The sequence below is a fragment of the Pagrus pagrus genome (assembly GCF_965226575.1).
Source record: "Pagrus pagrus genome assembly, chromosome: 1".
In the NCBI taxonomy this organism is placed as follows: domain Eukaryota; kingdom Metazoa; phylum Chordata; class Actinopteri; order Spariformes; family Sparidae; genus Pagrus; species Pagrus pagrus.
The window spans coordinates 15912983-15938910 of record NC_140185.1 but is presented as its reverse complement, the minus strand read 5'-3'; the positions used below and the strand labels follow the sequence as shown (position 1 = coordinate 15938910).

Here is a 25928-nt window from a genome sequence, read left to right as displayed (position 1 = left end):
TGTTATTAGTTATAACGTATTAACCCCTTATAAAAGCAGTAAGCTTAGAAACCCTTAACGAAAGCGTAATATTACAAGCAATAGTATACTTAATGAAAGTGTAATATTAGAAAATAATGTCCAAACAGCAGAAGGATGGCTCGTGGAAAAGTGACCATCACGTTGGACGAGTACAGCTCCAACCCCACACAAGCCTTCACGCACTACTACATCAACCAGAGACACTTTCAGCCTCCTCATGTCCACATGTAAGTGCACACACACATACACACACCACACACACACAGTGGATCACCTGCCATGAGCTAATAAACTATTAGTCTAAAGTCAGAATTAAGAATATTTTTTACCTGCCAAAATTAATTCAAATGCACTTTTCATTAAATGTGTAACTTTTCATCCAGGTCTTTTTTTCCCCCCTTGATTTAATCATGGTGCCTTTATTCCATCAAAAATTAAAATGTGTAATCAGCAGCTCTGGCATCATTTTGGTCCAAGTCGCTTCTGTGCGTTCAGTGTATCTGACCACAGATGTGTCATGTCCGATGGCAAGTGAATGCAGCACGGCATTCAGCGGAGCGGGACTCCTCCCCCCTCCCCTCCCCTCCCCCCCATCCCTCCCGCGCCGCTCCGCGCGTGTGCCCGCCGGTGAGGGCGCGCGCACGCGAGGTGGCGGGGGGTTGTGCTCGCTCCTGCTCTCTCTGCTCTCTGACCCCAGTGGCAGCTCCGACTCACTGCACTCCGGCTCCCCCTCCGTCACACCGAGTCCGCTCTCTCTCTCCCTCTCTCTCCCTGTTGTCTGTCAGTGTCTCTCGCCCTCCTCTTCGGGTCTCTCCCCCTCGCTCTCTTGTCTGGTTTCTTTCCACAGGAGCCAGCCGAGGTCCCGCCGGGTCGAAGGTTCTGCCCTAACCGCCCAGACTGCCGCAACCCCCGGACGGCCGCTCACGAACCTGCCCGCTCCCCTGTTGCTGCCGCATGGACCCGCGTCCCTCCGCTGCTGCTGCTGCTGCCGCCGCCGCTGCCGCCGCCGCCACCACCGCCGCGTAGAGGGCGACCCCGACCCGACACTCTTTCTCCGGCCAGATAAAAAACGCACAAAAAGCCCCACACGACGAAGGTAGAGCAACATTTCCGCTTTGCTTTGAGAACCGAAGAGGGAGGGAGGGGGGAGAGAGGGGAGACGGGGAGGAAAAAAAAGAAATTCTTGACACAAAGCCGTCGGTTAAAAGGTGGCTTGTCATTTACGAGGACGAGCAAGAGGTTAGCGCGGCGGTGCCGTGACACTGGCCACCTTTGGGTGTTTTTTATTATTCCAGGAGCAGAGTTCACGATCACACGGACCTTTTCTTTTTGTGTACATTTCTGCAAGCGGCGCATAGCACACACATCGTGTATATGCATGGTATCAGAAAGGGTCAATTTATTATTCGCCTTTACCCCCTCTGCTCACCGGGGTGATTTCTACTCGTGAAGTTAGCTACACGGTGTGTATCAGGGCTCAGTGTGTGTATCCACCGACCGCACTGACAATGTGTGTGTGCACCGCCGTTACAGGGAAGCAGCTCAGTGCGAAGCTACAGCCTGCATAATAAAAAATCCACTGCCAGGGCAGGTTTTAGCAGGCTAAGCTAGTTGCTGCTACTGTAGCCACAAGGTAGAGACAGACAGGCGAGCAAGGCGAGTTTCAGCAGCCCGACACACACAGTAACACACACACTCACACACACGCTGCACACTGCGAGGAGGACCGTGAGGCATGCTGCACACAATCCCGTCCTTAGTTTTTCGGCCTACATTTGCAAAATAGAGAGCACATTTTCCGAGAAGCAGCAGCAGTGGTACTTTTAGGTTTTTAGTTTTTTTTTTGTTCTTGGGAGAAATGATTGCTGAGCTGAAGTGTGTGCAGGGCATCTGACAGGGCAGCTTTTAACTCAAGTACAATTATTATTTTTTTTATTTTTTTTGAAGGCCCATGGAGATCTGAGCAGCGAGGATTCACTGGAGTTGGAGTAATGCAATTTTAACTTTGCAGTATAAAGGCAGTTGTGTTATTTGCAGCGATGGAGTCACTGGCATAAATCTTTCTGACTTGAATTAATAGCACATATCATAGGAAATAGCATCCAGCTGACCCAGAAAGCATAGATCAATGCTTTTGTGAAATAGGACAGGTTTTTACTTTCAATTGGGAGGTTGTTTGCTTTAAGATTCAACAACTGGAGGTCACAGCCTATATATATTTTTTTAAACTCACCACTGCATCACAGGATTTAACCATCAAGTGAACACCGGAGCTGCTGATTACCCTCCAAAAAGATGACAGACTTGTTAAATTGAGGGCATTTTTTTTTCTCCCTCTCCTTCTTTCCTCTTGTGCTCCTGGCTGCATCAGGAGGTCTGGTATAAAAAGCCTGTCAAGCCCACAGTGGCCACTTTACTATCAGTCAGGGAGGTCAGACAGGAGGGAAGCTCAGGGTGCAAGGAGACGCACAGCGAAGCCCGGTGAGTGAGCTCTGGAGATGCAAAACCACACTTGTTGTGCAGCGTTGTAGCTGATTTTTCTTCCAGAATTTAAGATGTGAAAGTGTGTGTGTGTTTTTTTTCTTTCTTTTTTAACCTTATTAGTCTTTATTGTACAGTTATGTTTATATGTTAAAGCAGCTCAGTTGGCTGATTTATTGCTCCTGGAAGAAAAAAAGCAGAACTTTGCTTTATTTGTGTGTGTTTCATGGGTAATTGTCAGACCTGTTTTGAGCGTGCGTTGTGAAGAATTGCTTGCAACACAAAGCTTTGCAACATTTTAATTATCACCACCTGCAGCTTTTTTTTTTTTTTTTTTTGCTTGGTTTAATTTCAACAGGCTAATGCCTCAGAGGCCATGCCTGTGGTGATTGTTACATTTGAAGACATTAGTTTGCATTAAAACCAACTTGGTTATGATGAGCAGCAGAACAGCAATTAAAAACGTGCCGTCCAGATTGTAAATTGTCGCCTTAACAGTCCAGTGTTTAGTCTTTCAAGGTATTTTTTATTCTCTTAATGAAATGCCATATTGTTTGAAAAGGTTGAATAAATCTGTTAATTGCGTTTAAGTTGCCTCACTGCATATTTCTAAGTGGGGTTTGATGAAGAGTGGTTTAATGAGCAGTTTCAGAAATGTATTTCCTCCAAAATCAAACTGTGACGCAGCAAAAAGCAATTCTGATTCTGTGAGACTAAACAAGAAGTCTGTAGGAACATTGTGATTATAACTGGATAGAAAAAGATTACCTCCTTACTTCATGTTTGTGTCTTTCCACCGCTTCACCCCAGAAGTTTTTTTTTTTTTTTAGCTCTTCAAGCCTCCTGTTTTGTTGGGCATTTTATTTTTTAATCAGTAAAAGTGTTCATGCATTTATTCACCGAGTTTATTCTTATGTAAACAACCTTTCTGCCAGTGTATTCAGAAGCTGCTGCATGCCTTGTGGTCCTGTTTAAAGCAGCTGATGTGTGAGTGTGTGTGTCTCTTTGCTCCTGTCGGTGCAGACTGCAGTGTGTCGTGGTCGAGTTGGTCGGCTGGGTCGCTGCTGCTGCTCCTGCTGCTGCTGCTGCTGGGGGACTTCCTAGGCTTCTTGAGCGGCTCTGAAGGATGACCGCTGCACGGCTCACTGCTGAATCCCGGTGAACGAACGGCGTCTCATGTCCAAACGGCGGAAGGATGGCTCATGGCAAAGTGACCATTACGGTGGACGAGTACAGCTCCAACCCCACACAGGCCTTCACACACTACAACATCAACCAGAGCCGCTTCCAACCTCCTCATGTCCACATGTAAGTGCACACACACACACACACACACACACACACACACACACACACACACTCACACACTGTGGATCACCTGCCATGAGCTAATAAGCTAAAGTCAGAATTGAGAATGTTTTTGACATATTTATTTTATGACCATTTTATTTAATATTTTATGTTTCGCTGTTTTTTTGGTAAAGTTTTTAACAATTTCAGAAGAATTAATAAGCCAGACTGGGAAAAAAAGGAACAACACATGCAACAAGAAGCCAATCAGGATACTGTTTGATGCAGAGTCTTTGTTTATACTTTGATTTAATTGGCTCAGACTCAGAGTGTACGGTGGCCGGTGAGAACAAACTTTGAGAGTCCAAAACTGCACTGTGTAACATTTGAGGAAATTAAATATTACTTTTAAAGTTTGCAATGAGTGCGGCAGGTGAATCACGCTGCATTTTCACTGCATTTTTCAGTTTCTCTAGCTGACACAATTTTGAGTTGAAGCTTTTCTGACTCAGGAGTTTTTTCTGCTTGTCGTGCAATCGCGGATGGCTCGCCGCTGTTCCTTGCGGTCGCTCTTTGAGACCCTTATCATTTGTGCCATGTTGTCATTGCGGTGCATGAACACTTTGTCTGCATTAGGGTGCTCTCTTTATTTATTTATCGGACCAGTTACTTAGCATTGCTCTTGTCTGATGTGGTTTCTCTCTGCCTCTCATTAGTGGGTCAGAGCGCTGTGACCCGTCAGCCCTCGCCACACACACTCTCATCAGAGCACTGTGTGTTTCATCTGTGGACAGATATTAACACAGAGCTGCATGTTTGGATGCTCTTAAGAGCTTTTAGAGAAGGTTTGTGAGTGAAAGTTGGTTGTGGTTTCTTAGAGAGTTGTGTAGAAAGTTAACCTGCAGCAGGGACAGAAAGTAATTAAAGCTTTATTTTGCTATTGGATTGAACTTTATACTTTTGTGGGCAGTTGTAGTTTCAATTAGTTGTTTTTAGATGCACAGTTAATTTTTCTAGCATAGCCGACACACATTCCTACTGCCTCCTCAATTTTTCTGCGGCACATTCTCTATCACAAGGGTGCAACAAATATGAACAAAATTACATATTTTACCGTTATGATAAACATTTCATTGACTTTAGAAGTTTTAGAAAATCACTGCAAATACAATGAAAGGGCATTAATGTGAGAAAGAAAGAGCCTTTACAAACACCATGCACTAACTACACGAGTGCTATTGTAGTCTTTGTTATAGACAGATTAGAAAGTTATGTAAATACAACACTGCAATCCTCAAAACCTGACCTATAATTAAGTTGTTGAGGGTAAAGACACACAAAGTTCAAAGCTTATTTTCCATGTTGGAAAGAGAAAAATCCTCAGATTGCCCAAGTCAGGTTAAAATAGATGCAAAAAAAGACAATGAATTCTCTGTTAAACAACCAATTCTTTATTGAAACTGCTCTCCATCAGTTGCTTTGGAGATCCTGAAACACTCTTCCAATAATACAGCAGCAGTTTAAAACATTTTTTGCCCTTTGATCCTTTTATCTGAAAGGAGTAACATAAGTTGAGCTACTGCATCTCTTCTTGCATAATTGATTTAACTGTAAAGTTTGACAAGAATGAAGTTGAAGTAAGCAGATTCATGAGAGGAGTTCTGTTGTTTTAATTGGCATTAATGGACATCAGCAAGGAGACGCTGTGCAGCCTTTTCACTTAGTTCTTCGTCCTGAACGGTGGCGGTCAGGTTGCACGTTTGCTCAGATCATCGTGTTTCGTTGAGGTGGAAGTGAAGTGGAGTCTGCATCGTATTGAGCCATTGTTTGTCGGCATGGTTGAGCATGAGTTTATTTTGCATGAGACATGGAGATCATACAGATGCATAAACATCATAAAGGAGAAATTTTAGACAAACATTAATTGGAGCTAGAGGAAGATTTGTGCAGCAGATCCCTGCAGACTGAAGAGCTGGTTAACCAGCCGCACCCCCTCACTTCAGACAGCAACAACATCTGGCAAACGAGTTGTTTTTATTTTGTTTACCTTAAAAACCCAAATTCCCACCATTCTTTCTGAATAATCATGTTCTTGTAAACATGATTTTTTCGGGGAGATGTTCAAATGATGGAATGGTATAAACGGCGCAGTGGTACGCTTACCTTCCTCCCAGTGCTGGCAGTGTTCACGTTATTGTGCCACTGTGTTGTTTTGGGATTCCTCAGCCGAGAGCAGGGCTGCCAGCACAACGAGCGTCGATGAATGTGGAAAAGGAGACGAGGTCACCTCGCAGTTTGTGTTACGTCAGTCCATTTTAATGGTTGACAAAGACGGCAATAAATCAGGCCAAACGCTTCAATATGAATCAAGGTTAACACATGCCAGACAGCACAGGACTCACCACAACGGTTTCTAGTTTGATGTTTGAAGAGGCTTCCTGAAGTTTTTCTGTTCGGCGAGGCAAATAATAGATGGTACAAACAATATTTGCAGGCTTTATGGCATGACAGAATGAACACTGAAAGGTTCAATTTTCAAATTTCACTCCTTATTTTTTGTTATTTTCTGCTTCTATGATGAAGTTGACAGGTTTTCTTTTCATTTATCTGGAAGGTCTTGGTGTGGTTCATCCAGCCTTTTATTCTGCAGTGTTGCACCAGTTGACCATAAGCAAAGATAAAAAAGATAAAACCTCCTTTATAGGAAGATGGAGAAACAAGCAGTGGGGGAAAATGTTTAAGAGGAAAATCCTGAAAGTCGTAAAAGTAGATCGATTCTGAAAACAGTTGAGTTTTATTTCAGACGGCAGAAAACAAGAACAGATTGTTGATAATGTTTTCCTCATAAAAAGCTAGCTGTTTATTAGGGGTATTTATTTAAAAAAAGGATGTATTAAGATCCAGAAGGCAGGAGTGAAAACAAGATGTAGCTCCTGCTGGTCTGAGAAACACAGCAATGAAAAACAAAACGGTGGCAGTACGTTTAAGGTGCAGAAGATCCGTTAATGCTCCCAAAATGTGTAACAAATATTCACACTGTTTATCTAAATACTCAGCACAATCATATGTTGACCATGTTGTACAGTCCTGCTGCTTTATCCATTTTCACTGTGGTAGTTTTTGGAGGTGAAGCCCTTGTAGGAAGGGGATGTGTTGAAGCCACGGGGCCTCTCAGTAGATATGTGTTTGGATAAATACATTAGGCTGTTTCCTGGCTTCCACAGAGCCTGCAGTGTTTTACCCTGCCATTCTTAAACTCAGACTAGGAACCCCGGGATCTCTCTCTCTCTCTCTCTCTCACACACACTCACACACACACACACACACACACACACACACACACACACACACACTCTCCTATAAGCCCATCCCCCCGCTATGTTTTAGTGCTTATAGAATACGCGCTCTGTTCTGGGAAAGTAAAGGCTTGTTTAGATTTGAGAGATAATGATCCGACTTGCTTGGGGGTTCTCACTCACAGCATCCACAGTATTTGGACATAAATAAAGTTGTTGCTTCTCTGAGAGCAAAGAGAGGAAGAAAAAGAAAATCTCAAGTGAGAGGGTTGCCTGCCTTTTGAAATTCAATCCCTGCCCTAATGTTTTTTCCCCCCTCTAGACAGAATATTTAGATTTCTGTGATGGAGTACAGCAGCGCCTTTTGTGTGGTGTTAAAGGTATTGCTCTCTGAACCACATATGAAAACATGCATGTAGAGCATGTACACACTCGCACACACAGACACACACACACACACAGAGGGGCAGTTACAGGCTAATGCTCAGGAACGTGACCCTGAAGTCAAAGTGGGCTTTCTTCGGAGCATGATGAGACGTCTCTTTCTCTCTGTCTGTAAGTGAGCGACAGACTCAGTCCAGCCATGTTTGTGTCTGGTTTATTTTTCTGCGCCGTCTGCGTGTTCTTTTTTTTTCGTTCTTCCCTCAGCCCCCTCATCGTCGTCTCGTGAAATGAAATGCTCAGCAACTTGGAACATATGCTTCGAGTTGGGACACTAATGGCTTCAAATCCAATTTGAGCAGGATCTGGGCCAGACTGCGGGAAGGCCCGACTCACAGATGCAGAAAGACAAACTGACAGAGAGTTGAAACTAAAAGGACCGGAGAGCTGGGGGTGGTGTACGATTTTTGTGAGGCCTTAAATAGTCTGAAAATGTCTTGAATTTAACAACACAAGAAGTCTTACATTTTTCATATCCTGCGATTGGACTCAAAAAGCTTAGCAGTAAATCATCCACAATATTTTGTGATACAGAGTTGAACTTAATTGCTCTGAGCATTCAATTTCCTGGGGCTGTATTCTCAGAGATTCTGAAAATCATTTCTGATTTCTTCTTAGAATTAAATCCTTGGGCTGCAACCGATAATTATTTTCCTTTTAAGTTAACATCTCGCTTGTTTCTTTTCAATTGAGCCTTTTAAAAATGTAATGACATTGTGAAAATCACAGTTTGTCATAACCCACGGTGACAACTTCAGGTTGTTTTTGTTCTGCCGACAGTCCAAACCTGAAGGATATTACATTTGTAAGGATACAAAACATAGAAAACCAGAAACTGAGAGGCTAGAAAGACTTAAATAACAATCAGTTGTAATAAATGTTGACAATTTATTATGTATTAATTGACAGTTTCAATGTAAATCTTTTGAAAATTGTTAAGTAAACATTTTAGCTGTTCAGATAGTGGTTAAAATCATAATGTTCGAAGCGTGTAGGAGACTTCGTACTTACCTCAGTTGTTTCTGTAACAGAAGAAAATGGCTGCATGAAGCGGTGGAGGGAGAAAAGTGATCCAAACCTTAAGTATATGGAGTTAATGAAGTGCACCACATTAGATTGTGAGGGGATGATGTTGTGTGTGGTTGATCTCGATCGCAGATGTGTTGGCATTTCTCTCTCGCTGGCTTAACTGCATTACGCCATTAACGCCTTTTGAGTGTTAATTTATTTAATTTCTACCGGATGTGTGCACAATACAAGCCAACAGCTCAGAGTGGGTGGAGAAAGCCGACTTCCCCGATGCTGCCATGGTCAGTGATGGGAGACAAACTGGAAAGAAAAATCTAGTCCACCAAGTTGTTTTTCTAAATAGCGTCTAAAGTGGTACTCTGCTGAGTTCAGAGCTGTCGCAGCATTCTGTTCTTTTTAGTTTCGCAGTCTGCCTGCTTCTGCCATCAGCCTTGTTTTTGTACTTCAGATTTTTAAGATTTGAAACGTCTAAAGTTCAATTCTGGGTTTTTTTCCACAAGGTGTTGTTACAAGCTACATCTGCCTTTAGGAAACATGCAGATATGCTGTGCTAATGAAGTGACTGTGGGATCTAAATTTGATGTTTCTATCAGAGCTGTGACATTTTAAGGAAGTTCAGTATCAGGTACTGATACCAGGACAAAATTAAAAATAACTTTTAGGAATATAGAAATATTTTCGACAGAACAAACAAAATAAGCCACATTTCTGCATCCGTGTGTAAATAACCGCATAATATCTTTGCCTAAAGTAAAATACAAGTAGCAACATTATGATTTAAATCTAATGAAATAATAGTAGCAGCAGTACTGTTGTTGTGGTTACCTGATTTATAACGGTGTAAAAGTTCTTGACTTGAACAGTGTGGACACACGGCAGCCAATCAGAATTGGGTAGTTTCCATGACATAGAAGCAAACACCTGGGAGATGCTGGATCCTGAAAACATGCTGAGTTTTTGGAGAACATTCAGTGTTAAAATAATCTTCTCCATTTTTCCTTTTTAGGAAGTTGTTTACTTTTCATAAAACATCTTCTCTCCAAGACACCTGCACTCGACACATTCATTTCAGTGCTGTGAAATGGAAATTCTTTAAACCTCCCTGCATGCCCCAAAAAATATTCCACATTTAGCCAACTCCTTCTCCTCCAGATGCCTTGTTAATTATTCCCGCCCTCTGAATAATTGAGAAGCTCGTAAGTATGAATCATTTAATGACGCTGCCGCCTGCATCCATACACGTGGATATTCTGACACGAGCTGGTGAAGAAACGGCACAGAACACGGCCTTCACACATTCATTTTAACGCCGTCCTGGTTTTTATTAATGAACTCCTTGAGAATTTTTCATGTGCCGGATTTCCTTTTCTTTGTACAGTGGAACAGTGCTGTAAATGTGGTCGAGGAAATAGTTTGGAATTATGATTTTTATAGGATGTGGTTGTGCACAGTGAGAGACGCAGCCCAGTTTCACAGCTGGTGCTGTTTAATATGTACACAGTGAAAATCAACATTTTTTTTGCAGTGTCCATTAATGAGTTTGTGTATTTGGAGAAGAGGGGATGCTCAGCATGTTGAGTCACATGACACAGTAGGCTAGTCGAGGTGGTCAGATGATAATTAAACAGGACATTTCCATCTCTGCGTTAGTAATAGTAGCTGTACTGCTCATGTGACTCCATTTTCAACACCAAATGGACTGTCCAAGAAAGGACCCTGTGTGTCTTTTCTTGTAGCATGTTGTGGATAAACAAGTTAAACCTTGTTTACTCAAACCCTTCAGCAGCGGGGGTTGCTTTGAACATGAAAATGTTCAGATAATTGGCAATTTAATTGAGGAAAATGTGACTTTCAAACTGAATAGATTTCAAAACTGCTTGTTGTTGTCTAATTTACCGTTTTACACATCTGAAGTGTCAACAATGTTTTTTCACCTTCATCTCCTCCAGCGTTCGTTGCAGCTAATAGATCTCAGATAGAAACACAAACAGAAAAACTAAATGTTCCTCCTTTTCAAGTGGATCAGTGTGTGCTTCATGTTTTGCTGCTGAACCAGTCCTTTGGAACGGATGAAGCTCTGCTGTGTTTTCAATTGCTTCCGCTTATTTTCTCATTCTGCTAAATATTGTCATCACAACCATAAATAACACTTATTTGTCTTGAGAAACATAAGTACTGAATTTAATGTTTGAGCTCAAACATTTGTTTTTACTCTTTTAATGCACTGTTTCCCAAGGGAGCAGCAGCTAAAAGTGGAAGGGTTTTCACTGTTGTTGTAACAATATTTCATTTGTTTGTGGTGCAGCTACAACCTGAAGGTAAACTCTATCCCGTGTTTGTTCTTGTTTGTGGTCATCTGGTTTAAAACCAAAGCTTCTCCAGATGATGATCCACTTTTATGAACTAAAACATGTTCAGGATTTAGTTTTCTAACCTTTCTTTGATCAGGCTCTTTTTCTGTGCTGCTTGTTGCTCTTATTTCCCACAGATACTTTGCGTGAGGTTTCTCTGCTGCAGCCTGATTCCAGACCTTGATTCAAACCCATTAGGGATGCACTGTGTGGATTATTTTTTTCAGCTGATATGATAATCGATAATTACCTGCTTCTTGCGACAGATACCAATGAGATAACTGATAATTTCACATTTTATATATATATATATATATATTAAAAAGAATGTTATAACCTGTAGTTTATTCATGTCTGAGAGTAAGAAAGGGTCACTTATAGCTTTATTTATTGTCTAAAATGATTTTATCGGGTAAAAGCCTATAATACAGCCTATAATATAAATTTCCTTTTTATTGGCCAATCATTTAACTGCCTGATATATAAAGTGTATTCCTACTACCCAAATTTTCATTATTTCATTGATTCAAAGAGATCAACTCTGTTGGAAAGTCAGTGTGCTAGTCAGATTATTAGGTGGAACATAGCAGAAGTTAAGTTAGCCCAGCAACTGCTGTCGTACTGGATGCTGAGGCAGATGCATTAGACCCTACTCGGAGCAAGATAACCCCCTTCACCAAACGGAAACGGCTAACGTGAACACACAGTCGGATTGAATAATGAACTGAAAATGAAATGGCAATTCAGTCTGATTATCAGCCTATTGATGCGCCACAATAAGAGTTTTTCGAAACACAAAGCACCTCAGTAGCCGTTGAAATCTATGATTATTAATCAGTCGCACATAGGAAAAAAATGCTTCCAATTTATGCTGCAGCCTCATGTTTACCTCACACCTTGCCAATCCTTTTCTGTTTTCCTCCCAAACAGTTTGTGGAGGAGCAGCAGTCAGGCTTCAGCTCTCGTGAGAACAAAGAGCCAGTCCCATTTCGTGGCCTTTTGTTTCTGTCAGCCTGCCGCTGCTCGCCAGCAGAAGTGGAGGGGCTTTTGTAACAGGAGAACCCTTGATTAAGTTCCCTCTCCACCCCTGACCTGCTGCTGGAGCCTGGCGGGACGGTGGTGGTGGTGGAGTTGTTGTCGGTGGTGGGGGGTTAAGTGACAGTTGACATTGGACAGGTCTGCTGTTTTTGAGATTGAAGCCCTTTTGATGTCTTTGAGATTTTGGCCTCTGAGCCCTGGAGCCTGGCATCGCAGGGCACGATCTCTTGATGATGTCACTTCCCGCTTGACATGAAACGGAGGTAAAGCTGTACGAGCCTGCAACTTGTCAGCTTGACAAGTCCTCCATTTATGCAGTTTAGTTGGTGTTTAGTTTGCCTTAACCAGTAATCAGTGTTTTGTTTATAATACACGTGACTCATTGAAACAGTCATTTGATTTCATGGAAGCTTGTAGAGTAGACACACTTTTTATGTTCTGTAAGATGTCCAGAAATTGGTGAATGCATCCAACTTTCAGAAATGGAGACATTTAATCTGCCTGTGAGTGATTAGAGAGGCAGAACAGCGTTGAAGTTGTGTTCAAGCTCAATGTCAGTTGGATCAATTCCATCTTAAAAACTGACCGTGATCACAGTCTGCAAACCTTTCCATCTGACGCTGCTTTAAGGACTTAGATTGATCTTAAAATGAGGGAGGGTTTTCCGTAGGTTTTCATTGTTTGACTTCTATTATTGTTTCTGCTTCAGCACCTTTTATGTTTTAATTTAAAGGTGTAATACTCACATTGAATCATTTGCTTTTTCTTTCTTTTGCTTTTTTTTTTGTTAAGAGACTGGTTTCTGAGGGGTACAAGCAGTATTTGGCTCTGCATAAGTGATATGATGCAGGTATTTTAGTACTTGACACACGGGTGATTTACATATCCTGAGTTATTAAACATCATGTGTTTAAAAATAAGTGCTTAGCTATATAGATATATAAATAGGCTTCTCTACAAACTCTTTCATGTAGCAAAATAAGCCCATAATGATGTCTCTCACACAAGCTCCTGTTGTTCCAAATTGTTAAAAAGTTTTGATTCAAAGAACGTGTGAAATAGATTATGAATCTGACCAGACATTTGTTGTAAGCTTTACTTCAGTACAGTCAGTCTATCTCAACCTATAGTTGGTATACCTGGATACAGAAAATATGTCATAAAGCGTTAGAATGCCACTGTAGACGACACATCTGATAACCTTTGCTTGACGCAGTGCCTTAAGATAAAGCATGTTTTTTTTGCGTGTGTGTCACGTGTACCCTGTCTATTGTGAGCGGTGTTGTTTCACCAGGTTAACACTCGTCTAGTTTATTCTCCAAGCAGTCTGCTGGCTGGTGTTTGGCCCCGGGGGCCACGTCGTACCCGTCTCCTCGGCGTTCCTCCCATCAGCCCTGCAGCCAGGCGGACTGTCAGCAGCACAATTAAGGGCTGTGCCGTAATGAAAGGGGCATTAGCAGAAGCAATTTATTTCCCAGCGCAGTGCCGGAAGGTTCCTCTGGTGCTGATATTCCAACGCAGGCTTTGTGTGCCTTACTCTGCCATTATGGGAGGGATGAGGAGGACGCACCCTGCCTGAACAAATGGAGTAAAGAGGGGAGGGAGGCGGGGGTGGCGTCAAGGCAAGAGGCCATCATTCAGCATTCTTTAAAATCAATTCTCATTTGAATGTTTTTTCACAGTGTACTCGTCTTTCTTTTTATTTATCTCTTGTGAATTCCTGTCATTCTGTATCGAGATTCTGTTTGTGCTTTTGCCCCGTTTTCTTGTTGGGTTTTCTTGTTTGCTTGTTCTCGTCTCCCACCTTTGCCTCTTTCTCGGCTCCCTTGTGCACCCCCACCTCCACTTCCACCACCACCCTCCTCTCCGTTATTCCTGTGTTCATTTTGTTCCTCTGAAGTTTATTGAATTAGCGCAGACAGCTGAAATGCAGAAGATAAGAGAGGCGCTCTCTCTGCTCCTCTCAGAGAAATGGTATTGCACCGTGGATGAGTGAGCGGTGGGTTTGTGTGTGTGTGTGTGTGTGTGTCTGTGTGTGTGAGAGTGTATGGGAGGGGGAGGGGAGCTGATGCAGAGGTTATAGACAGAGGAAATGGGAAGCATTGTGTTTTGATGTTTCTCCTGAAAGAGCAATAAAGACAGTGCGAGGGCAGTGGAAAAATGGCAGCTATTTTGTCTCAAATGTGATTAGCTTTTAAATGCACTAGTCTCTCAGCATAGTGGACAAACAAACATCAAATTTTCTCTGACAAGTCTTTATTGTGAAGTTCAACAAGAAGGTAAAGTGCAGAGGTCCATAATCAGCTGCTGTGATTTAACTTCGGATCATCAAAGCTTTGTTTTGTCTAGAAAGTAGTTGTAATTGTCTGCGTCATATTTGGCTATTAAACAAGTCAAAAAGTAGAAAATTACTGTATTTAGTCATCTATCTTCGTGTGACAGATGTAAATGTGTATAATAAAACAAGGAAATCTGCAAGTCCTCACATTTGAGGAACTAGAACCAGAGAATATTTGGTGTTCTCAATTTTTTTTAATTAAGTCAACAATTCATCAATTGTCAAAATTGTTGTTGATAAATGTTCTGTGAATTGACTAATAGATTAATTGATGTTACTGGCATTAAAACATATTTTGGGTGGTAACAGTGGGCTACCAGAAGCAAACTTAATTCAGGAACTCAAAGTCACAGAAATTATTTTAATTTTTATGACCTGCTTCATCCAATTTAATGGTGAGAAGTTGACTGGCCTGCACATTTTGAGAGTACAGTTTAATTGAGATCAGTTTAAAACAAATATTAAATGTGATCATAACAGCAAACTGGCTTCATTGCTAAATGAGAAGGAATAAATGATGGAGTTTTGAGGATAATTAAACCTGCTGCATGTGTTGTGTGAACTTACGATGACTGAATTCTGTTTGTCTTTGTAGTTGCACACGCACTAAAGATTTCTGCCTGAGTCTGTTTCATTCGAGTGTTGTGTTTCTGATGAATGTTTGAGTCTTGATCCTGTTTGTCATGTATGGGCAGGGCAGCTTTAGTTGATTAGTAGTCTATTATACTCCACGTTTCCTCTTTGACCCTGGAGGTTTTAGGTAGCTGTTGGTGGCCTTATTGATGAGAAATCATTATCAGGACGACTTCATTAATAACAATGGAGGAGCAGGAAGGAGAGTGGGTAAAGGAGCTGGAGGCTAATCTCTCTGCAGCAGGTGGAGGCAGGTATAAAATGGATGGAGGACCGTGATTGACATGTGTTTCTGTCAGAGACAAGTGGGCAGCTCAGAGGTCGTTGACCTCATTAACCCTGTCGGGACTTGGGTAGCAGTATACTTAGTTAAGAAGTTATACGCTTCGTGGACCCCCCTGTTGACGTACTTTGGGTCTCAAACTGTTTTGTAATGATTTCAGCAAGACTCTTTCTGTTCCGGTTAAGGGGAATCTTGATTCTACAGCATATTATATTTATTATTTATATATATAATATTTTAGAAAATAACGCTCCCAACTTTCCAGAAATGTCCTTTCTTGTTTCAACATGATGATGCCCCCCCATGCACAAAGCCAGCTCCATTTACTTTTATTAAAAAATAAATAAATAAATTGTTTTCGAGTCTGATGTGGAAGAACTTCACTAGTTTGCACAGAGCTCTGACCAATCCACTCAAAACCTTCGGGATGAACTGGAACACAGAACTCCAGCCAGGCTGATCTCACTAATTCTGTTGTGGCTAAATGGGAGCAAATCCCTGCAGCCAGGTTCAACATCTCTCAGAATAGTCAAAGCTGCATATTAATGCCCGTTGTCTCAGAATAACATATGGGTGTAATGTTCATGTGCTTAGATTCTTTCATCGATTATTCACAGACTTTTGACCATGTAGTGAATACAAAGTACTGCAGAGCTACCTGTTATATTAAGTATACACATTGTATATATTATTTATCACACTTGTGTACAGTATAATGGAGTGGTGGGTAACACAGTTTCCATAGATTAAAACTATTTTGTCATAATATGTCATTCCCAAGCAACAATCATACTCAAGTCTGTCAGATTAACAGCACTAATATTAAGTAATTAATTGCAGAATATGTAAATACATGGCTCTATGTGAGCCTGCACTGAGTCTGGATTCTCCTCCAATACAAATAAAGTGAGAAATGTTTAATGTTTGTTTTACATTCAAACCTTTCTTTCTTTCTCTCTGGTGAAAAATCATCTTAATTCGTTTTAATGTCATCAAAATCCCCAGTAATTGTTCTTAAATTTCTTTTACTGAAAAACTTAAAAGCTTCATTCTTTGTACAGAATCTAAACAAAGAAATGTTAAAGGGCTCAAATCAGCACACTGCAAACACGCCATTTAAAACTTTACAAGTTTTAACTATAAGAGCTCAGTGAGGTTATGTAGATAGTTGAGACAGGACTATTAAACTCTCAAAGAGGAAAGACATGGCTTATTTTTCTTTCCTTTGTTCAGGTCTTATTAATACATTAGCGGTTTACATGAAGTTATCTCTTAGAGTGATGGATAGTGGGGTTTAAATGCAACCAATACTATTATGTATGATAAGAGCTCTTTAGCTAGACAGTTTCTTGGCCGTGCAGCAGACCGCTTCGGTCTGTTTTGGACGCCGTGAAGACTCAGGAGGTTTTCAGAAAAATCTCTAGGAAGTGTTGTAATCAATCACAACGATTATGTGGCTTCCTTAAAGAGCTCGACGAGCCAGAGAGCGACACAGGCGGCGACCTTCTTATCTGCTGTGAGTGAAGTGTCACGTTTGAAGAAGCAAGCTCAGGCTGAACTTTGACCCCGTTTACTTTTGTGTTTTTCCAAAAGGCCACAGAGCTAAGCGTGCTCAGTCAAATTGAATATCCTCCTCCAGACATCAGGGAGCACTCCTTCATCCTCCTACTTCTGTCTCTTCCACTCTCATTTATACTTCTCTCACTGTTATTTTCCTCCAGCTGACACCGTAACTAATAACTGTCCATGGGTTCAATCCAGTTTTGCAGGATTTAGTTGTGTTTCACATTTAACTTGTATAGTTTTCTGACACAGAAGCATTTTTCGGGCAAATCACCTCAAGCTTGTCAATCTTTTCTTAGCACTGATATTATAAATGTGCTTTTTATGTGGTTTATGGAGACTACAGGGCTTTCTTTTATCATATAACTGGAGGCTCTTATGTTCATAATCAAGCCATAAAATGATATTCAAGTGTTTCATCAATTCACATGAATGTCCTTGTTGAATTTTCAGATTAACTTTTGAATCGGAGGCATTGTGTGGTGTGAATAAAAGGCAATCTTAGATGTGAAAGCAACCGAAGAGCAACCTGGCAGTTTTTGAGAGCAAGCAAGGGAAAAAGAACAAACTGGCTCGATTTTCATAGAGGAAAATTGTTTTAGTTCTCAGATGTGGAACATCTTGTGTCATCTGTGAATTTTGTAATTAACTACACAACCAGAGCATGACCGCAAGATTTAAAACGGAGAGTCTGGCTGGTGTTGGCTCAAGAAATCCTGCAATTCATGATGAAAAGTGAAAATGAATGTTAAGTTGCAGAATTGCAGTAATATAATCCTAAAATGGAGACGGATAAATGTGATCAACAATCATGGTTTTGAGCAAATATCTTCAAGTTAATTTTTTGCTGTGATGTTGCAGCCGTAGGTGAGGAGAAGTGAAAGCACTGAGGTTTTTATGAAGGATCACAGACATTTCTTCATCCAGCAGATATTTGTGCAGCCACAGACCTCGGTTTTGTGTCAGCTCCAATGTCATGGCGGATTTGAGAGTGTGCTCCTGCCCTCCTCGAGCGCATTAGCATTTCTCCTCTCCCCCACTCTTTTCCCTCCACAGTCTTCCCTCTGATGTCACGCCGAAGCTCAGACATGTTAACACGAACCCTCATGCTAACACAGCTCAGTCCGTCACTGGAGACTATTCTTTTACCTGCTGCCAGAGCGCAAGAAGACTTTTTCATTTTCACTGTCTCCGTTTACAATAGATCAGAGGCTCTCTGCTGCACAGCTGAACTCCTGAACTCCTGTATACATTACTAATGAACCTCTGGATTGTTATACAGTCATATGTTAACAGGAAAGACAGAGGCCCTCTTTCTCGTGTGTGTGTGTGTGTGTGTGTGTGTGTGTGTGTGTGTGTGTGTGTGTGTGTGTGTGTGTGTGTGTGTGTGTGTGTGTGTGTGTGTGTGTGTGTGTGTGTGTGTGTGTGTGTGTGTGTGTGTGTGTGTGTGTGTGTGTGTGTGTGTGTGTACCTATGCAGCACTATCATGAAGGTTTCTTGGCCCAGGCCTGCTCTAATTGATAGGGGCTGCTGGTATTTACTTACATTCTCAGGGTGGATTAAATCTCAAAGGAAAAGGGAGGAGATGGAGGTTGTTTTTCTCCTGGCTTTGTTTTAATATGCATGCTTTTGTGTGTGCATATACTGTATATTTACTGTGTGTGTGTGTGTGTGTGTGTGTGTGTGTGTGTGTGTGTGTGTGTGTGTGTGTGTGTGTGTGTGTGTGTGTGTGTGTGTGTGTGTGTGTGTGTGTGTGTGTGTGTGTGTGTGTGTGTGTGTGTGTGTGTTGGGTGTTTTGTCATCCCATGTGCGTTCGTTCTTTCTCCATGACGAGAACTGTCGAATCGTGTAAAGCTGCATGACGTCCAGGCACCACAGAGCACCAAATCTAATCACCAGCTACACTGTAATGTATGTGCTGCTCTGCTGGCTTAAGTTAATGTGTGTATGTGTGTATGTATAGGGGAACAGAGACTTATTCACCGAACACAGTCAATAGTAAATATCATTATCTCTGTAGCTAGTTTTTCATTTTGTTCAGTGGTTTTGATATGGAGTCTGCTCGCCATGCTCCAGTGTCACAGAGCAAAGCTGAGATCTTAGCTGTGGAAGCTGTGAAAGAGCTTTAAAGGTGGGATTGGACCAGTGACTACCAAAGAATGACTGCAGGCTGCAGAAGAGTAAATACAAGCCACAGGCAACAGACCAGATTCAAAGTTTTCTAGAAGAAGACTGAAGGCAACACACTCTACCAGCCTTGCTCCAACTGATGTTTGTTAAAAATGACTGAATCTGTGGTCTTCAAATCTCCCAATCACAAAAATTAAAAACCGCAAATGAATAGACGTCAGAATAGACAATTTTCAGTACTCTTTTCTAAATGAAAACTACTTTTAAAATATTAATTGATGGAAGCAATTTCTTGAATTGATAGTCAGCTGCCTTAACAATAGACTATCGGTTTTTTCACTAGAAAACTGTTTTCACCTTGACATGATGTATGTTCAATGCTGCATCAGAGGGGACTACATTAGGCATTAACCTGCACAGATGAAGTAAACACCAAGTTACTTGAATGATAAACTAAAAACACACATTTTAATATATTTAATAATCAAATATCTGCAATTTTGTTTTGTAATATTTGTAACAAGATACTTGATGTATTTAAGCCAATCTCTGATTGTCGGTTAATACATTTTTAATCGGTTTGCTTCTTATTGGCGTTAATCAATTAATGATTAATCATTGACATCCATAGTGTACACTGTAAATTTTCTGCTTACTCAAGCGATTAGATAGAGAACTTGCTTGAGGTACTGGTGAAACAATAAAATATCATCTTGTAAGTCCGATCTGAGTTACAAATCCATGAGTTTGAAGGCTTATCCGATGCCAAAACACTGTACAGGGGTTAATAATATGAAGAAGGATTTAATTGCTCTAGAAAGTTATCACAGTGACAATAAGAATGCAAGTTTGGAGTGATGGTGTTCAGATTAAGTCTTTTACCAAGATTTATGCTTGCATGTATGTGATTGCCAAAGCAGTGCCTAGCTGTATGAGGTCCCATTGCTCATGGCAAGAGTTGAAATAGGTTAATTCAAATGAATGAGGGTGTTCAGGCAAAGCTGTTTGAAACCATGTCAGAATCAGGTCTTGAGCAGCCTCTTCTTTCCCCGCAGCATCCAATTCTTCCAGTTTTGCAGAGGCTGAGGCAACACTTAGGGGAGGGAGTCAGGATGCAGCAAGTATGCAGCTGCTGCAGACAGGTCCTGATCACAGATGGTGGTTAGGCTAGAGATAGTGGCAACAGACACAGTTATGTGATATGGAGAAACAGTTTGTCAATTTGATGCAGCCATGCTGTTCAGGGGTAGACAGTAAGGGAAATTTGCCACTGGCCCTCTTATTTAGATTTCAGAACTTTTACTATAAATCATAATAAAATTTTGAACGACAAAAAACGAACAATTTCGAATTGATGAATGAATTACCATTTCAGATCCACATGCCTTTCATAAAAAGGCACGAGTGCTCACTGAATAGTTTGATTGAAATGATGTGAGTCATTTGCTGTGGTCTCCACAGTCACCAGATCTCTGCCTAGTTGAACAGCTATGGGAGTTTTTGGAGTGATGTGTTAGATGGTGCTCTCCAACACAATTCTGACACAACGTGAGGGAATATCTTGAGCAGAAATGGAGTACAAAGAGGAGATGGATGTCTGACAAGGAGCACTGAAGCTGTTCTGGCAGCTCACGGTGAACAAATTCCTCTCCAAGACACCTAATCTTTTCTTCGTCACCCATTTGTTTATCATGATTGAGGATTTTATCCAATTTGCCCACCCTTACTACAGACTTCTGACCATAGACAGTGACTGCAGATGGTGGCTGGACTACAGACTGCATACAGTGACGACACGCTACAGATGGTGACCAGCTTGTCCACTGTTGTCCCACCACTAACAAGACCGTGCAGATGACAGTTCAACTCAAAAACAGAACAACAACAGATTCCAGGCTGTTTGTGAAGCCTAATATTCTGCTCAACATGCCCTAGAAATGGGGAAACAGGAAAATTGCTTCCCAAATGAGAAGTCCTCAAACAAGCTTTTCTTTCGTGCCGAGGTGCCCATTTTGTCCATCTCTATTAATGCCGTCTTCTCCAGTGTGAAAGCTTTTGATTTCATCTTCCTCTGTGGCTGTTTTTTATGTCATGTTTGCTCACACATGCAAGTTGACTCTGCATGTGTGTGTGTGTGTGCTTGTCAGGTTGGAGATTGCAGCGTTGATTATGTGTCTGATGTTGTCGACAGAGTGACATCCCTTCTAATGAAATAATGGTCTAGTGGCAGAGTGCTGGAAGATTGCACATTGTAGACTTCAATTACAGACGAGATGATTTTTTTCCTCTTTCCTTTCAGTCAGAAAAAGTACAGGTTTTTCTCCCTTTTTAACAGACGTGATCACATCGAACAAAAAGGCTGAAGAAAAGGCTTTTTCCTGCCAGACTTGGGTCTAAGTGTTTTTTCTTTAGATAATGGATAGGAAGGACATGGCATGCCTTAATTCACCGTCTCTTTAGCCAATCTGATGCCACAAAACAGCCATTGCCCTCCTTGTGTGCACAAATCAGCCCGAGCGCTGGTTGTTTTCCAGCCCAAACTACACATTTTGCACTGTTGTTATGTCTCCTCTTTTCTTTGAGATGCATTTTGCTCTCCTGCATTCATTATTCTGTGGACCATGTAATTTATTTTGCACAACAAATGATCTTTTTAATGTTCCAGTCTTCAGCTGTGCCCCTTCTGCTATCTGGTATGAAATTAGCATACATTTCCTAAAAATATGCTTCTGGATCGAGTGCACCTTTTTAGAATATCACAAAGAGGAAAAGGACACGTTCTTTGAATTGCAGCTCTGTTTAAAGAGAATAATGTTCAAAATTATAAAATGACTAAATAAAACTAAGGGCAGGCATCTCATGAATAAGTGGAACATTTCAGAGCTTGCGGGATGAGTTGAGTTTGGTCTTTTTCTTACTGATAACATTGAATCAAACATACTTATCTGATGACAGTGTCATGAACAGGTAAGAAATCAGTTTCAGTGTAAAGCTGTGCAGTTTGAGCTGTCTCATAGGGATCATGACAAAAGTACTAAAGGCATTCTTTACACATAGTAAAATGTTTGCAAATGACCTCAAGGGCTGAAAATATTCACAAACGGTGTCAAGAGAAACTGAGGGTGAATACCTCAAATTCTTGCATCTCAGATATAAACTACTTGGCCAAAAAAAAAGGCACCACCTGGATTTAACTAAGTAAATAGGTAAGATCCTTCCATTGGATAATTACTGCAGTGATTAAAATGTTTCAGCCGGCAACAAGTTATTTAACCTTAACTGATGCAGTGAGTAGCTTCTCATTTCTTAAACACCCATGTCAGAGGACATATCCTGTGGTCTGGAAAAGATCTTACTCTGTTTGAGAAGGGTCAAATTATTGGCCTACATCAAGCAAAGAAAACAACTAAGGAGATTGCTGAAACTCCTAGAATTTGGTTAAGAACTGTTTAACGCATTATTTAAACATGGAAGGATAGTGGTGAACCATCATCTTCGAGGAAGAAATGTGGTCGGAAAAAAATCTTGATCTGGATCAGCGGTCAAAAGTTTGATGAAATCAAATCGTTAAAAAAATCAACAGTAGAAGCCACAGCTATGTTTAATAATGAACGTAATAGCATTTCCACACACACAATGTGAAGACAACTCAAGGGACTGGGTCTAAACAGCTGTGTAGCCTTAAGAAACCACTTATCAGTGAGGATAATCGGGACAAAAAGGCTTCAATTTGCTCGGGAGCATAAAGATTGGACTCAATGGAAAAAGGTCATGTGGTCTGATGAGTCCAGATTTACCCTGATCCAGAGTGATGGGGAAACAGGGTAAGAAGAGAGGTGGATGAAGTGATGCACCCATCATGCCTAGTGTCTACAGTACAAGCCTGTGGGGGCAGTGTTATGATCTGGGGTTGCTTCAGTTGGTCACGTCCGGGTTCAGCAACGTTATGTGCCCAAAGAATGAGGTCAGCTGACTTCCTGAATATACTGAATGACCAGGTTTTTCCATCAATGGATTTATTCTTCCCTGATGGCTCGGATATATTCCAAGATGACAATGCCACGATTCATCAGGCTTAAATTGTGAAAGAGTGGTTCAGGGAGCATGAGACATCATTTTCACACATGGATTGGCCACCACAGAGTCCAGACCTTAACCCCATTGAGAATCTTTGGGATGTGCTGGTGAAGACTTTACGCAGCAGCCCAACTCTTCCATCATTAATACAAGATCCTAGTGAAGAATTCATGCAGCCCTGGACAGAAATAAATGTTGTGACATTGCTTATCAAAAAGCAATGCCATGACGAATGCGTGCCGTAATCAACGCTATAGGTGGTCCAACGAAATATTAGAGCGAGTGACTTTTTTTTGGGCCGGCCAGTGTATATGTATTACATTTGATCTCTGTCTGTGTTACAATTTTACTGTATCATTTAGTAATTCATATTATATGTGGTTGCCATTTAAATGAAAACAAAGATTACTTAAACATAACTTGATATTCACTGCAGTTTTTAGAGCAGCATGTTGTGAGAGAAGTATTTCCAGACAGATAATCTTCTCACTGGGCAGGTGATTGACACTGATTAGACATTGATTAGAGCAAAGCAAAATGTAGCACTGATGTGAAAACAGGTAATTTAACACAATATAACAGGTGTAAATCATTGATTATCTTGGTATGTGGAACTGTTGTTAATATTCATTCAAAGAATTAACAACTGCACACGTCTTCTTTCGAGGGACAAAAATAAACCCTGGAAAGGAAAGAAGAGACGACCTGCACCACCAACACACACAATGTTACCTACAGAGCAGTTAAACAAAGTCACTGACATAAATCTCCATCCAGCCATGCACAATGTACTGATATAACGGGTGTCTTTTTGTTTTTGGGTTTTTTTTTTATAGTTAATGTTTGCAAACTTTGTTGAAAGTGACAAATGAGTCAGACAGGCAGTGTCAGAATCAGAGAGGATGGGGGTGCGATTCAACGTCCCCATCCGGACTCTAATCCAGCAATGTAGCGTCTGTATGGGGTACATCTTAACCCCAAGGCTCCGAAGATGCCCCATATAACAGTTTTCAATAAAGAAACGGTCAAATTCCCGTACAATTAAATGAAATTTAGAGTTTACAGTTTAGATATCAGTACCTGTTCAAGTTATTTAAACGTATTAACTTCTTCACATTCATGCTTAACTCTACATCTTTAATTTTTTATGTTTCTATTCCTGCCTATTGACACTTATAGTTATTGCTTTTATCTTTTTTTAGATTTTATCATACTATTTTTATGCAGCAATTAACCAAAGCAAATTTCCTTGTATGGGAAACTACACAAAATTCTGATTCTAACTCAAAGGTCAACCGATTAGCCCACAGTCTGGACAAATCTTTAACCTGTCAGACTGTAATGAATCGAAAGAAATATATCTGAATTAAGAAGCCACCACCGATGAATCATGAAATACTTGTTACTGTTTCATTCCTGAGATAAATGTCATAGTTTCTTATGTTAGGACTCATTGTTCAGTCCCACTCTCAACACCTCTTTCTCTCTCTGTCTTTTTCAGGGTGGACCCCATTCCTTATGACACACCCAAGCCAGCGGGACACACCAGGTTTGTGTGTGTTTCAGATACACACTCGCGTACAGACGGCATCCAGATGCCCTATGGCGACGTACTGCTGCACATGGGTGACTTCACCGAGCTGGGCCTGCCCTCTGAGGTTAAGAAGTTCAACGACTGGCTAGGTACAAAGCTGCTTAAAACACACATTCAGCTGCACACCACTGCATTGTTTTCACACTCACACAAGACTGACATGCACAAGCTTCCATGAGCAGGGTGAGCGGCAAAAGACACGAGACATGTTACACGCATAGCCAGTAACTGGACCACACAGTGAACCCCCTCCACCTCCCCTGCAGACCCCACAACTGCTGTGCTAAAGTGTCCAGTTTAACCCTTCTGACCTAACACCCTGGCTCAGTTAACCCTTGACCTCTCCCTCTGGCCCCATGCTGTGGGTGGGAGCGCTCGGCTGTGTGTGCGTGCGCATATGTGTGGCGTCTGTCCCAGCAGCCAGTGTTTCATCTCTAGACTCTCCAGGCGAGAGCTGAAGGGACTCTGAAGCATTTTTGTCCCTCTAATGTAGTCATGTTTCACACACATAAACCAAAAAACACACACACATTGTCTGACATTCCCTCTTAGCAATTGCATAAATCAATAAGCGCCACCCACCACACTGGCTTTCAACGTTTGAAGATATTTGAATTCTTTGACTATGTCTCAATCGTTTGTATTTGCATGTTCATCAGCACTTGACAGGTGAGACAAAACTACCTCCTGAAGTTTAATGTGAACGAATTCAATAAATATAGATAATAAATAGATAAATAAATAAATAAATAAATTGAAGTGAGGACACGTCTGCACAAGTTGCAAATGTTTAAAACTGGAGGGAAAATGTGTGTGTATCCCAAAGCTGCATGACTCCAGTTCATGAATATACAGAGACAAGAGTGAAAAACATGCTGGAGGAAATTACCAAAAGAACTGAGTTCCTTTTGAGTTTTAAAATCAGACAGAAGCTGAGCTGTCATGCAAACGAAGAGGCACCCTTCTCACACAAAACTGGTATGCACCATGCAAGCTAGTTTCAGCTAATGTCTTTACCTGGCTATTTGGGGTGAATAAACATGGACAGCGATAAAACAATTTAGCAGCTGAAGAAAATTTTGCTTTATGTGAAAAAGGGGATGAGAGGGAGGAGAAACCACAAGAAACAGGAAGTGGTTTGATGTTAAAAAGCATGGTGGGATTGAAATTGGCAGTGGTGTTTATTGTTTACCTTCAAAATCCAGATTCAGCTCAACACATGACGTACTTTTCTGCTGGGAGGGAAGTATAGCTTTGTAGTGAAAATGCTTCTCATTGAACCATGATTTAAAACTAAGAGTAATTACAGGGTGAGAAGTCTCAAAGAAAACTCTTGACTTTTTGAACAGCCTGACCTATTTTC

The 25928-nt window shown here is 41.2% G+C and overlaps 1 protein-coding gene across 2 annotated transcripts in view; it reads left to right on the top strand.

Annotated features, from left to right (window-relative positions):
* The first annotated feature begins 667 nt into the window (after positions 1 to 667).
* The window catches only part of mpped2a (metallophosphoesterase domain containing 2a), a 70912-nt gene continuing 45651 nt past the window's right edge, over positions 668 to 25928 (top strand). Inside the window, exons 1-4 of one of the 2 annotated variants that reach the window (XM_084364059.1) lie at positions 668 to 1117; positions 2393 to 2502; positions 3526 to 3810; positions 24473 to 24654. In XM_084364059.1, the coding sequence (XP_084220185.1) occupies positions 3698 to 3810; positions 24473 to 24654 (295 nt within the window). In that variant the 5' untranslated portion in view covers positions 668 to 1117; positions 2393 to 2502; positions 3526 to 3697. The remainder of the gene's footprint in view (positions 1118 to 2392; positions 2503 to 3525; positions 3811 to 24472; positions 24655 to 25928) is intronic. The other variant, XM_084364060.1, reaches the window with a different exon arrangement.